The 13,723-nt window shown below is 45.8% G+C and overlaps 1 protein-coding gene and 1 pseudogene across 1 annotated transcript; both read left to right on the top strand.

Annotated features, from left to right (window-relative positions):
• Window positions 1-3,817, top strand: LOC136507096 (uncharacterized; annotated as a pseudogene).
• A 1,007-nt stretch (window positions 3,818-4,824) lies between these two features.
• Window positions 4,825-8,522, top strand: LOC136508529 (uncharacterized). Its single transcript, XM_066503219.1, has 8 exons — window positions 4,825-5,192; window positions 6,456-6,574; window positions 6,675-6,727; window positions 7,181-7,240; window positions 7,327-7,527; window positions 7,601-7,703; window positions 7,784-7,968; window positions 8,136-8,522. The coding sequence occupies exons 1-8, from the start codon at window positions 5,086-5,088 to the stop codon at window positions 8,226-8,228; spliced, it is 921 nt and encodes a 306-aa protein (XP_066359316.1). The 5' UTR covers window positions 4,825-5,085; the 3' UTR covers window positions 8,229-8,522.
• Window positions 8,523-13,723: the final 5,201 nt, after the last annotated feature.

Here is a 13,723-nt window from a genome sequence, read left to right as displayed (position 1 = left end):
ATGGAATCACCAACCAAAGCTCCGACAACTGATTCAAGCAGCACTGGTGAACCTGCACAATCATGTATCATCCCTGACTGTTATGTGGACGCATCCATTGCTCCGGAGTCACAGATTGCAGCGCCTACCCCGGCTGGACTGGGCATCTATTTGTCTAATTTACAGGTTCTAGGTCATCAATCTTCGATGATCAAAGCGCAGGTGATGGATGTTGACAGCCCTCTCCAGGCTGAAACTCTAGCTGTTCAGCTAGCAACTCATGTGTTGAAAGCTCTGCAGCAACAGCAGTACAAGCTTTCCTCTGGCTACTATTATAAGACATCTGAAGACTGTCCAGCATCTCAATAGGAGTATTTGATGAGATTAAAAACACAGCCCATTGCTGGTCCATACGGTACAGAATAATTAAGGGAATATGCGAGGGTTTAAAATACCTTCACGAGGGATTGGAAGTTCCTATTTTGCATTTGGATCTAAAACCAGATAATATACTTCTAGATCAGGTTATGGTACCTAAAATTGCAGATTTTTGTTTATCAAGACTTTTCGGTGAAGAAAGCACTATAAGAACAATGTCTCCACTAGGGGCACTGTAAGATCAATGTCTCGAGTAAATATAATTTTTTTAAGAAACCAAATTGTTTTTTTTCTAACCGTTGCTTTATGTGTATAATTAATGTTTTCTTGCAGCGGATACTGGCCACCAGAATTCATAGACGGGAGAATAATCTCAAAAAAAATATGACATATTCAGTTTGGGTGTTATAATTATGAAGATAATTGTTGGATTTGAGGGCTACTCGAGCATTGCCGATACAGACGCCCAAGGATATTTTGATTATGTAAGAATAATTAAATTACTTACTATGTTAACTTAAAAGAGTTGTATATGCTATTGAAGTACAAGTGAATTGTCCATCTTTTTCTATCAATTTAAATTCTTTTGGGTTGAATAAGTCAGTGCATGCGACTCAATATGTTATTAAAGCCAGATGTCTCAAGTTTGAACCATAGCGGAAGCAAATAAATGAATGAAATAATTATAGTCGACTCCAATTTCCATGTTTGAGACCTAAGGTAGGCTGCACATGAGGGGAGTGTTGAAGTATAAGTGAATTGCCCATATTTCCCTATCAGCTTAATCTTTTGAATTGAACTTGTTAGTGTATGCAACTCAATATATGCCCTTTTCAACAAGACGTCATCTTGAAACATTTCCTTTGAGTTCATTAAATGTACGATCACAATGTGTTCCTCCATCCAAAACTAAATGTCTCTTATGCTACTACTTTAAGATGCTTGACTATTTCAGTCCTTGCTGTTGGCCAAAACACTTCTCAAGTTGTGCGACATTGAATTTGTGCTAATTTAGTTGTGTTACAATTTAGCATTGTGATGGGGTATATCTTCTGGTAGCATATATCTGAAAATTTTTAACAGTAACTGAGTAAACTTGGTTGTACTCACTGTTCCCATTTTGTAGGTATACAACAACTTGAGGCCAAACTATTCATTTGTCGAACCAGATTACGAAAGAGTAAGGTTTTGTATTGAGATAGCTATAAACTGCATGGACAAGGACCGACGTAAAAGGCCTAGAATTAGTGATGTCGTCAGTAAATTGATGAAATAGATTTTTTTTCAAGCCTGCAACAGCATCCTGCTGCGAAGGAAGCTGAAGGGTCGACGGTCGCCATCCACAGCCAAGACGAGTGGAACAACCAGGTTGACGCTGACAAGCTGGTAGTGATAGACTTCCCTGCGACCTGGTGCTCAATGTCCCGTGGGATGGCTCCGGTTTTTGCTGATACTGCCAAGAAGTTCACAAATGAAACTATTTTATCAGAATCAGATCAATTTTATTCCGCGTCGCAAGCAATTAGAAAGATACTGGAGATCAGTTATGGTGATCTACCTCTTCCTGTGAAGTCTTGCTTCCTGTACTTGACTGCTTTTTCAGGAAATTATATGATCAAGAAAGATCATCTGATACGAAGATGGGTAGCTGAAGGGCTAATCCCTGAAAGGCAAGGAAAGAGCTCGTTGGAAACAGGGGAGAGATACTTTGTTGAGCTTATCAATAGGAGGCTGATCCAACCAGCCTTTGACGACAACGATGATCAGCCAACTGGCTGCACTGTTCATGGTGACGTAGCCAATTTCTTGGCATCCTTGTCAAATGAAGAAAACTTCATTACACCGGGTGCAGAGTTGAATTCTAGACTATTTCGGCAAGTTAACCTTGACGTCAACTATGGTTATGAACACGAAGGTGATACCTTGTTCTCGGACACGTGTTGTCTTCTAGAGCAGAAGAGTTGGGTGGTTTCATGCAGTGATGAAAACTCAAGCGGTGGCATCAACAAAGCAATTTCTCTACACCTATATAGGGTGCAATCCATTGCATTTTGGGCCTGCAAACACGTGCGGGTGCTGGATCTTGAAGATACCAAGGGCTTGGAAAACAAACAATTGGAAAGCCTTGGACGTCTGTCTCTGCTGAGGTACCTGGGACTGAGCAGGACCGATGTCACCAGGTTGCCACCAGAAATCATGGCACTTAAACAATTAACTACCTTAAATCTAAGGCAAACCAGAGTGAGAAGGCTACCGAGATTTGGAGACATGAAGCTGGTGTCTCTGCTTGCCGATGAATTGGCAATACTGGGAGGAATGGGGGGAATGCAAGAATTGGAGGAATTATCGAAAGTCCTTCTAGGTCCGGATGGCTTGCTTGCTGGCGATGTGGCAAGGCTTGTTACTAAGTTGGGGCGGCTGAGGATGCTTGGGGTAAGATTTAGCCGTTTCCTTGGTCAGAATGAAACTGATCGGCAGGGAGTGAAGCATTTCCTCGAGGAGGTGGGGAAATCAAACCTGCAGTCCCTTTTTCTTGACAACTACCACCATCAGCTGCTTGACTTACTGGCTGCTTCAAGCTGGGCCAACAATAGGCCACATCACCTGCGAAAATTTGAGCTGAGGATGCGCAGATGCCTCCCACTGGTCCCACCAGATATTGCCTCGCTGAGAGCACTCACGCACTTGCATATCCTTGTTGAAGCAGAAGCTGTCCGCGCCCTTGGGTACTTGCCTAACTTAGTCCTCCTAAACCTACGTCTAAGTACGAGCACAGGGCTGGCCGTGGGTAGCAAGGATGGGTTTCATTGCCTCAAGGTGTTTTCGTATCACGGTGCATTAGGGCTGCAGTTTGAAGAAGGAGCCATGCCACAGCTCAGGAGGCTTTGCCTAGACCTTGATGCCCGGGAAGAAATACCCGAACTTGAATCTTTGGAATTTGGCATCCAGCATCTCACTTGTCTAGTGCAGGTCCGTGCAACTATTCACTGCATGGATACTTTGGCAGCTTCAGAGGTGGAGGCAGCAGAGGCCCACATCAGAGGCCAAGTATCTCTGAACCCCAACAATCGGGTATTGGAATTGAACACAAGAGTGCAGCGCTCTGTTCCGGTGATCGCCATCCAGAGCGTGGATGAGTGGATCAGCCAGGTCGGTCTGCGCCGACAAGCTGGTGGTGGTTTTCTTCACTGCGAGCTGGTGCAGACCGTCCCACACGATGGATCCAGTTTTTGCTGATCTCGCCAAGAAGAACCCAAATGTGGTTTTCCTCAAGGTTGATGTTGATGTTGGTGAAATGAGCATTATTGCTGAGCAGTTGAGTGTTAAAGGCGTGCCGACATTCCTCTTCATGAGGGAGGGCACAGTTAAGGACAGGGTTGTTGGCGCAGACAAGGAAGAGCTGGAGGAGAAGCTTTTGGAGCAGTTGTCCCTGATGCCTTGGCTGCGCCTCTATGTTTGATGGCACCTCATATGCAGTGTTAATTCCATCTTCTGCTATTAGGTTCCTGCAAACTAATGCCTTTTTTTTTTGGCAAAGCGCATGTATTTGTTTATTAAAAAATGGTTGAAGCACAGCGTTTCTAAGGTTAATTTTAATGGAAAGTTCAGTTTTTCTTGGTTCCAAGGGCACTACATCATACAAAGCTTTAAGTTGATGAATGAAACAATCATTTTTAATACAGTGTCATTTTGTTGATTAATAGACCGGCCATAGCACTTAATTGCGGCACACGAGACTGGTAGTAGTTGGACGAAATAAAACCCCTCAGTCGAACGGGGTCGATGAGGGTAACCGGGACATAGGTACCCATCAGCAAGTGTACATGTGTATTGCACAAAACTTAATGTCTTGTAATCGGACTCCATGCCATAGTTGGACATGAGTTGTTCTAACTTATAAGAGCACACATACATATTGGAATTGGAATCACATATGGGATATGGTGGGTGTGAGGGCAGTTTGAGAAGTAAAAAAGTGGGACAAGAAAGTGGGTTGGAAGGAGTGCTTCACTCTTTAATATTAGACAGAAGAGATTTATGTGAAATAAAATTTTTAGCAAACGAACCAAAACATTGATTTCTAAGACCAATAACGAAAGTTACCCTAAGCTAGTGATAGAAAAGGGAAAAATATTCGCTAGTGGATCTGAAAAATATAAAATAAAATATAAATATAATCATCAGTGACAAGTTATGATAATCAAAACAGTTGGAAGCAAAAATCAAAATTAAAACAGAAAAAAAGAAAAAAATCATGGCAAAAGGAAAAAAGAAATGAAACGAAGAAAGAATGAGCCAGCTTCATGGGCCGCTTGCTGCCTTTCTCTAATGAACGAGCGTAGTTATGCGCGTGCACCTGCAGAAAAGGAAAAAATTGAAATCGGCCCAGTACTAGCGCGCAAACAGCCCGGAAGAACTGCTCTCCTGCTTTCGTTCAGTTCACACCTGTTTTGCCGTTTTTTTTTCTCTCCTCCCGTTCACCTCGCGGGACAACTAAGGCGACCGCCGCCGTCATACCTCCAGCTGCCCTTTGCCGGTAAGACAACCCACCACATCAGGTATGCCCGCCCCTTCTCTTCCGTTGCTGCTGTGCAAAATTGAGGACCCGAACCCCTAACTTGAGCTATTTGGCTATGTATTCGGATCTGATCTAACCAGTGCATACATGTATTACGGCTACTAACTTCGATTTTTTTCCCCGCTAGTTTACGGACTCTATTGGATCAGATGGTGGCGGCATGGGTGGTGCTGACGGTGATGCTGGCCGCAGCTCAGGTGGCGTCGGCCACCTCGGTGGTGGCGCCAGCGTTCCTCTGGGCTCCCAAGAACTACGGGTGGATTTGTTGCGCTTATCTTTTCCGCCACTAGCTTGATTTAGAGATATTGAGCTAGATAAAATGCTATTGAAGAGTTTCAGCTGCTCTGCTTGTAAGTATAAACTATCATGAATCGGTATAACTAGCTCCTTTGTTAAAGTCGCTGTTTTCTCCATCTGGCATAATTAGCTCATTTGTTAAAGTCGCTGTTTTCTCCATCTGGCATCTGTGCTAGAGACCACCTTATTGGGAGGAAGCAACTGTTTAGCAGAGATTGATTTGCACAAGACCACATTGCATCTGATTTTTACATTTAGTTTTGGAAAATTATGTCCATCCTACACAATCATTTAAAAATCAATATTGAGACTTTTTTTGAAGTAAAAGACAAGAGCGCTGCCGCTCAATTAAGTAAGGAAGAGAGGTAACTGGTCCTAGGACACCCACTGTGCCAAACAAACTGGTCCTAGGACCAAAGAGTTACACGCCTGTCACTGCTACTTCACCTCCCAGCCATGGCCAATGCCCTATGTCTCTGCACTATGTCCTCTTTGGTCATGGAGGGCCACCTGTTGCACCGTCTTGTGTACATTTTCGAAGATCCTCCTATTCCTCTCCTTCCACAAGTTCCATGCAATGTAAATAACAACCCCATTGAAGCGCATGCGTTCAACATTGAGACTTTATGCCTAGGGAAAGCAGATCCGATGTCCTTTCCCAAAAGTTGAATGACGAACGACAAGCCTATATTTTTTATGTTGCACAGTACACATTGGGGATACTATATCTTGTGCCTAAAAATACTTTGTGCCCTTATTTTGGTACTGAAGCATGAACTGGTGTTAGTTTTGGCTCTTCTTTATATGGGCCACCTTTAGCCTCTAAATTGCAATGGGGATTGAAGCTGTGAGTTCAATTTAACAAAACAGTGTTTAGTTCTAAGCAGTTCCGGGTTTCTTTTATCAGAGAATTTTGTGTCAACACAGTGCCTAGGTTCATGTCACGCACGCCTAGTTTCTAATGCATACAATGGGTGCAATACTGTTCTTATACTGTGATGTCCATAATCAGCCTTTCTCAATGATTTGAGTTAGTTGCTTGCTTACTAGATCCAATGTTACCTTGCTCAGCTTTGATGTTTGATCAGTTCACTTAGCTTCTACTTGAACCAAACTTGCTAGCTCATCTAAAATATTTCTTGTACCTTCAAATGATTATTATAGCAAGCACATGTTAGCTCACTACTCTAGAATTTACCTTCCATTGACCTTTATCATCCAGATTCCATTCTGATGACACTAAAGAAGTGGTCCACTATCAGACAGTGTCGTTAAAGGGTTTAGCTAAATCTATTCTTGCGGAAGGTGGCTGGTCAAACTTGTTGGTAATTATCCCCACAGGTGAAACTTAAGCTCTCATGCAACTTCTTCTAAATTATCAGCTGTTGCATGTTAAATCAGTTCCCTGAATCCTGATGTCGATTTTATTATTAGTGTTCAGGGGAGGATGCTCAGAAGAATGTTGATGTTGCAATTGTTTTTCTTGGCTCAAAGGTACTTATTTTATACCTATCTATATTTTACTGGCTTGAAACTACCTTGTGCAAGTAAAGTTGAATTAAATAATTTTTTTTTTGAACTGAAGCAGTGCCTGTGCATAAGGGCAGACCTAGTGCCAGAGGCTCCCACATGAGCGGGGTCTAGGGAAGGGAAAAACCGAGGCAAGCCTTCCCTCCGCAAAATCTGCGGAGAGGCTGCTTCGAACCCGTGACCTGATGACTCAGTGAGACAGCTCTCACCACTGCACCAGGCCTGCCCTTCAAGCAGTGCCTGTGCATAGATTCAAAAAATTCAAAAGTCGATATTTCTGATAAATATTGTCTGTTGATTCCATGAAGCCATAAAACTAACAAATTCTCCACCCTTTAATCTATATATGGTGAGGTTATTACTAAGACAGTCATGGCTTCCGTTTTCACTGACCATTGACTTGTTTTTCCCCCTTAGCATTCGTCAGACATATCTAAAGATACACAAGTTGATCCAGCTTTAGCAGACACACTGAAGGTAACCGTTGGCACTCTTATTTCCCTCAGTTATTGTTTAACTGAAGCATCGAATTTCTAATTGCTTATAATCGTTATGCCCATCAGGTCTCCTTCAAAAGCTCAGAGTTTTCCATCGCATACCCCTATGTTTCCACATCAGATGATGAGAAATTGGAAAATTCATTGCTGTTCAGCTTTACTGAGAATTGTAACAATGGCTTTGAAAGAAATCGTATCTCCTACACAGACACATACACTGTAACTGGTCAAGATCTCAATAAACATCATGGCATGGATTTTATCCATGTAAGTTATTATATAATTTTTCAGTTCTTCTATGCTATATCTGCTTCGTATATTGACAGCATTTACATTCAAGGACTTAGTGACGCCACGGATGAGAAACAACCCAAGTGGACAGAGCGATCTAATTGTCTTCTGCAGTGGTGGTTTCAAGGATTTACACCCTGCAAAAACAGAAGGTTAGGATATGACTTCTTACATTGTTCTTCCACTTTCAACTATACAGCTGAAAGTTAATTTCGTACTAATGTCACTGCAGGAGAGTTGCTTTCTGACCTGATTGCCATGCTGAAGAAGTCTGGAGCTAAATATACCATTCTTTATGCCTCTCAACCATCTGGTTTACTGGAAAGCCCTTCCAACCTGCCATTAGGCAGGTATCTTGCAGAGGAACAATATGGAGAGTGCCTAGTCAAATCAACTCTTCTGGAGGGAACTTTTGTTGTAAGTTGTTACCTGTACTCTGTTTCATTCGTGGTTAGCTCTATTATGAAATGTAGGCTCATGTGTGAGACGATACTTCACAAATCAATATACCTTGTATCCTTGCAATATTGTCTCACCTTTTTTTTTGCGAGGAATATTGTCTCACACCTGTCTACTATGTTCAGGGAATAGTGCTTCTTATCATCTTGATATCAGGACTCATGTGTATGATGGGAATTGATACTCCATCAAGGCTTGAAGCTCCACAGGAATCTTGATTCATTTCAATGCAGATCAGACTGATAGCTTGATGAGGCAAAAGGATTATGGATGCCAATATTTGTTGGTCTGTGCTATGAATATAGTTAGCTTCCTATTCAAAGTGCCTTGTGTATTTTACATTACATACCCCTACGAAGATCTAGCTGAGCTTTTGCACGCATTTGCATAAAGCTTGTGTTGTAACAGATCAAGCATGGCTCCCGATGTTTTCTGTGAATAACCTGCAATTCAGGTAACAAATAAGATGACACTGTGCATCAACAAAATGAAATCTTGTTACTGTACTTAAACGTCTGTCACGTGCTCACGCCTATTTACATCTTGTGTCCCAATTGAAACTGTAAATTGTTGCTGTCTCTGTTGCCAAGATGTACAGTCTGTGACAGACTGCAATACATTGATCCTCTGGATGTGAAACACATTGGCTAATTGATGAGATCCTTGGTCCTTACGGCTGATTAACATGTCTCAGGATCGTGTGTTAGTCTAATGAAGCAACATGATTTGTTCTCAATTCTAATGGGGTTTCAATTTAAGCCTAAATTGAGAGGCCTCTCAGTGTAAATTTTAGGTTTATTTGTTGGCCAAAATCGATCCTCAATTCCTCCTTACCAGTGCTACAATTTGCATTATTATCTATGTAAAACACGTATCTAGAATATACTCATGTAGAACATGCAAATAGATCGATCTTCCCATGCTGCTAGTGGAAGATCTAGCGGAAGGGTTAGGGTATCTTTATGTCCATTAAAACTAAGGGGACGATAGGGGAGGAGAATGTGAAAGCAAAAGGGCTAGTTTGGATGGTGGTGGTGGTGGGTAATAAACCTAGCTACAGTGCCGTTTTGTTTTTATTTGGTAATAATTGTCCAAACGTTGACTAATTAGGCTTAAAACGTTCGTCTCGCAAAGTACAACCAAACTGTGCAATTAGTTTTTGATTTCGCCAACATTTAGTACTCCATGCATGTACCGCAAATTTGATGTGACGGGGAATCTTTTTTTTGCATAGTGCCAAAGTTTGGATTTGGGAGGAACTAAACAGGCCCCTAGTGGAAAGGGAAGCCCCGGAGGGATTTTAGAGGCATTTTATTTTCTTGGGTGGAAATTCTCATCCCCCAACCACTGTCTCGGAATGTCACAAAACTTCCAAAAAAATTAAGAAAAGTTATAAAAAAGGGTGTCCTTCCTCCTCACGGCCCCCTCCTCGTCCTCGCCGTCGCGCCTCCTTATTGTCCTTGTCCTCGCACCCCACTCCCGCTTGCCTCGCCGGCAACCATGCCCTCCTCCTCGTCCTTGCTCCCGCCGCTGCCCACCGCCCCGCCGTGGCATGCTAGGGTTTCATCGGGGTGTCCGTGGAGCTCCGGCGAAACCCTAGCGCGCCCGCGGCGGCCGTTTTCTTCCCCTCCCCCCTCCTTCTGCGGCGAGCTCCGGTCGTGGAGCTCCCCCGCCCCGACATGGCCCGGCTGCTTCCACCGTAGCCTGGTCCCCTAAACCACCCTGCCGCTGTCCCCACCTCCTGGACGGCCTTCCTCCCCCAAACCCCCTTATATGCTCGCCGGAGATGGAGAAGAAGAAAGGGAGAGCACGGGAGCGGGAGATGCTGGAACCCTAAAGCCAGCTAGGTCTCCATCTCCGTCCTTGCCGCCGTCTTCTTCCTGTCCAGTGGGGCGCAAGCGCGTGGGCGTGTCAACAGACAGGTAAACAAAATATCAGGCGCCTGCGTTTGGGTAAATCTGTATAAAAATAGGAAGTTTATGTTCTGTGCACTGTGCACCCATAATGCTAAGATGCGATTAGTTAATAGCTAGCATGCATGATATATGCCTACAGAATTAAAAAGAAACATTTTTTGCAAAACAAAAAGGATCAATAAGCTACATCACTTACCAAGTCACATCCATCACATTGCACGGTACATATATTTTTTTCTAGATAGAAATTTAGATAACACAATCAATGAGACAATAGTACCAAGTTGTAGATGACATACAAATGTTACGACAACAGGTTACATCTAGCTGGATACAATGGGGTAAGCGGCAAGTAAATAACTAAGTATTAAGCTTCTACTTAGCTACAAAACCTATTATATATGGCAAATGCTGCTTTTTGGGCGTGCGCCCGCAGGCCCGAATGCCCGCACACCCCGATGCAATTATCCCCTAGGCCGTGAATGACACGCTGGGCTAGCACTTATTTAGGAAACTAAATTGTTAGGATTAGGAGGAGAGGGTGACACCTAGGCTGATGACGGAGCAACATGTATCAACTAGGAGACATGAAACACCCGGGGGACAGTTGATGAAGCTGAGAGATCAATCTTGTAAGCCACTGGACCCATTTTCTTGCGCACCTAGAAAGGTCCAAAGAACTTGAAAGATAGCTTGTGATTCGCACTAGGAGCCACAGAGAAATGCACATAGGTTATATCTTGAGGAACACAGAATCCCCCCACATCGAACACACATTTAGTTTGGTGTTTGTTGGCTTGACATTTTCAAGACTTTCTAGGCAAAGAGTTGCTTGACATGGCAATAGGTGAATAGGAATCTAGAATGACCACCAACAGGGTGCATCATGCAATGCTGCCAAGATGGGCTGCCACAGTGAAGTCTTGTTTCCCAACCAGATTCTAAGACTTATAGCATAGGATGCCATCTGACAGGGAGAAGTTGGTCACTAAATCTGGGGACATAGCAAGCTTGGACAGGATTGCTTGAGTGTCAGGATCATGGGGATAACTGTTAGACATAATCTACTGCTCCCCATTTCTTCTTTGTTGGAGACTGGTTGGCTCGGCCAACCACTCCCTGGTGGGAGTTGGGGACTGATCGGCTCTGCCGACCAATTCCTGTAGCAGTAGCAGCATAGCAATAGTCCACCTCTAGTACATTAGTTGGTAGCTATTACATCAGCCATGTCTTGGTAGTAGGTTGAGGTAAGCTTTGTATTGCTAGGAGTAGTTGGTATAACCCGTACCTTAAGAGTAAGTAGTTGATGTACTCTTGTACTCAGGAGTAGGTAGTTGGCCAACAACTATGTACCTTAGGAGTAGGTAGTTGGTGTACTCTTATACTTAGGAGTAGGTAGTCGGCCAACAATTATGTACCTGGTAGAGGTATAACTATAATTGTATATATTCCATCCAAAGGGCAATGGAATATTTAGTTCAGTTGCCACAAACCAAAGGGCAGGGCTTCAGCCAACACTGATGTTTGTGCTGAGTGTGTGTGCTGTTCTCAATCTCTTCTTCTATCTCTAGCCATAGTGAGTGTGTGTGCGCTGGTAAACTAGTTGCTTACCTGTGCAGGGTAGCCAGTGACCAACAAGTGGTATCAGAGCCGTACAAGCACCGTCGTCGGACTAACCGCTGGCGATGACGGCCGATTTAGAGATGGACGACAGCAGCGGCGCTGCTGTGGCTACCCAACCACGACAGGAGGTCGTTGTGCGCACAGTGCGGGAGGTTAGCGGCACTAGTTGGTCGACGCTTACTCGCACCAACTATGGCGAATGGGCGGTGACCATGAAGGTCAAGCTCAGAGCCAGATGGCTCTGGAATGCCATTGACAAGGGCACCGACAACGAAGAAGACAATATGTCAGCGTTGGAAGCCATCCTCGCTACTGTACCAGCGGAGTACAGGGAGCCGTTGGGGGTGAAGAGCTCTGCTAAGGAGGCGTGGGAGGCCATTGCGGCGATGCGCGTCGGTTTCGACTACGCAAAGAAGGCGACGGCCCAGCTGCTGAAGCAGGAGTACGCCAACCTCAAGTTCAAGGATGGTGAATCGGTGGAGGACTTCTCCCTCTGCCTGTAGACGCTCATCAGCAAGCTGAGGAGCCACAGCATCACCATCGACGAAGAAGAGGCGGTCTCCAAGTACCTCCACTCTGTGCCGGCGAAGTACATCCAGATTGCTCTCTCCATAGAGACGATGCTGGACTTGTCCACCCTCACCATTGAAGATGTGACAGGCCGTCTGTGGGCGGTGGACGAGCGCATGAAGCAGGCCATAGCAACGATGGATAGCAGCAAGCTGCTGCTGACAGAGGAGGAGTGGGCTACCCGGATGAAGGAGAAGAAGTCCGGGGAAGCCTCCTCCAGCCACGGTGGCGATGGCAAGCGCCGCGACAAGGCTTCTTCATAGAAGAAGAAGAAGAAGAAGAAGAAGAAGAAGAAGGTCGACCCCAACGCCTACCGGCACCACGGAAAGACGGGCCATTGGGCAAAGGAGTGCCCAAATCGCAAGTAGGAGAAGAAGGCTGAGGCTCATCTAGTGTAGGCTGATGATGATGATGAGGCCACTCTCCTGATGGCGACGTTCTGTGCACTGCACGACATTATGGCCAAGGAGAAGGGAGAGGTGATGGCAGTGGAAGGGCCTAGGAAGGCTCTGAAAGCTATCAACCTCGACGAACCACGCGCCTAAGTCCACCTCGGACGTGTGGGCGGCAAGCAGGAGCAGCGGTGGTACCTAGACTCCGACGCCAGCAACCACATGATAGGCTCCAAGACAGCCTTCTCCGAGCTCGACGATGACATGACTGACACGGTGAAGTTCGGTGATGGCTCAAGGGTGGCGATCCGAGGGCACGTCACCATCATCTTCAGGTGCCAGAACGGCGAGCACCGCGCGCTAATGGATGTATATTACATACCGCAGCTGTGTTCAAGCATCATCAGCATTGGCCAGCTAGATGAGCGCGACAGTGAGGTACTAATCAAGGACGACGTCCTTAGGATCAGGGACCGGGAGCAGTGGCTTCTTGCCAAGGTGAAGAGGTCTCGAAACCGGCTGTACCTGCTCAACCTCAAGGTGGAGTAGCCCATCTGCTTGGCTGCACGACGCACGGAGGAGCCATGGCTGTGGCATGCCCGGTATGGATATTTTAGTTTTGACGCTCTTGGTTGGCTGGAGAAGATGGTGACTGGGCTGCCTCACATCGAGCACGCAGGCGAGCTATGTGACAGCTATAGATGGCCAACAGGCTAGCCCGGTCTAGCACGGCACGGGCCCGTGCTAGGCACGACCCGATAGGGCATGGCACGGAAGGGCCCATTGGGCCACCGGGCCATGCCGCACCAGTCCATCGTGCCTGGCCGACGGCCCAGGCATGGCCTATCGGGCCAATTTCCGTGTTGGGCCGGCCCGATGAGCTCGACCTTTTTAGCAGGTTGGGCCAGCTTGAGGCCCACCAAATGCGACAGAGAGGAGGGGGAGGCGAGGAGTGGAGGTGGCGGCAGCCGCCGGCGAGCTCCCCCTCGGGTCGCTTGATGTTGAATCCGACGAAGTAGCTAGCGGAGGAGGCGAGTCCGGCGAAGTAGCAGCCAGATCGAGGGCGTAAAAGGCTAGATCGAGGCCACTCCGCTTGAGGCCCATAGAGAGAGGGAAGGGGACATAGGGGCAGCCGTGGAAGGTGGTGGTGGCCGTCGATGTGCTCGTCCCTGAGGCAGATCCGGCTGGAGGCGGTGGCCGCGCACCCGCACG

The sequence above is a fragment of the Miscanthus floridulus genome, chromosome 15 (genome assembly GCF_019320115.1).
Source record: "Miscanthus floridulus cultivar M001 chromosome 15, ASM1932011v1, whole genome shotgun sequence".
Lineage (NCBI taxonomy): Eukaryota > Viridiplantae > Streptophyta > Magnoliopsida > Poales > Poaceae > Miscanthus > Miscanthus floridulus.
Note: the sequence above shows the minus strand (reverse complement) of the source record. Positions and strands in the feature narration are given on the sequence as shown.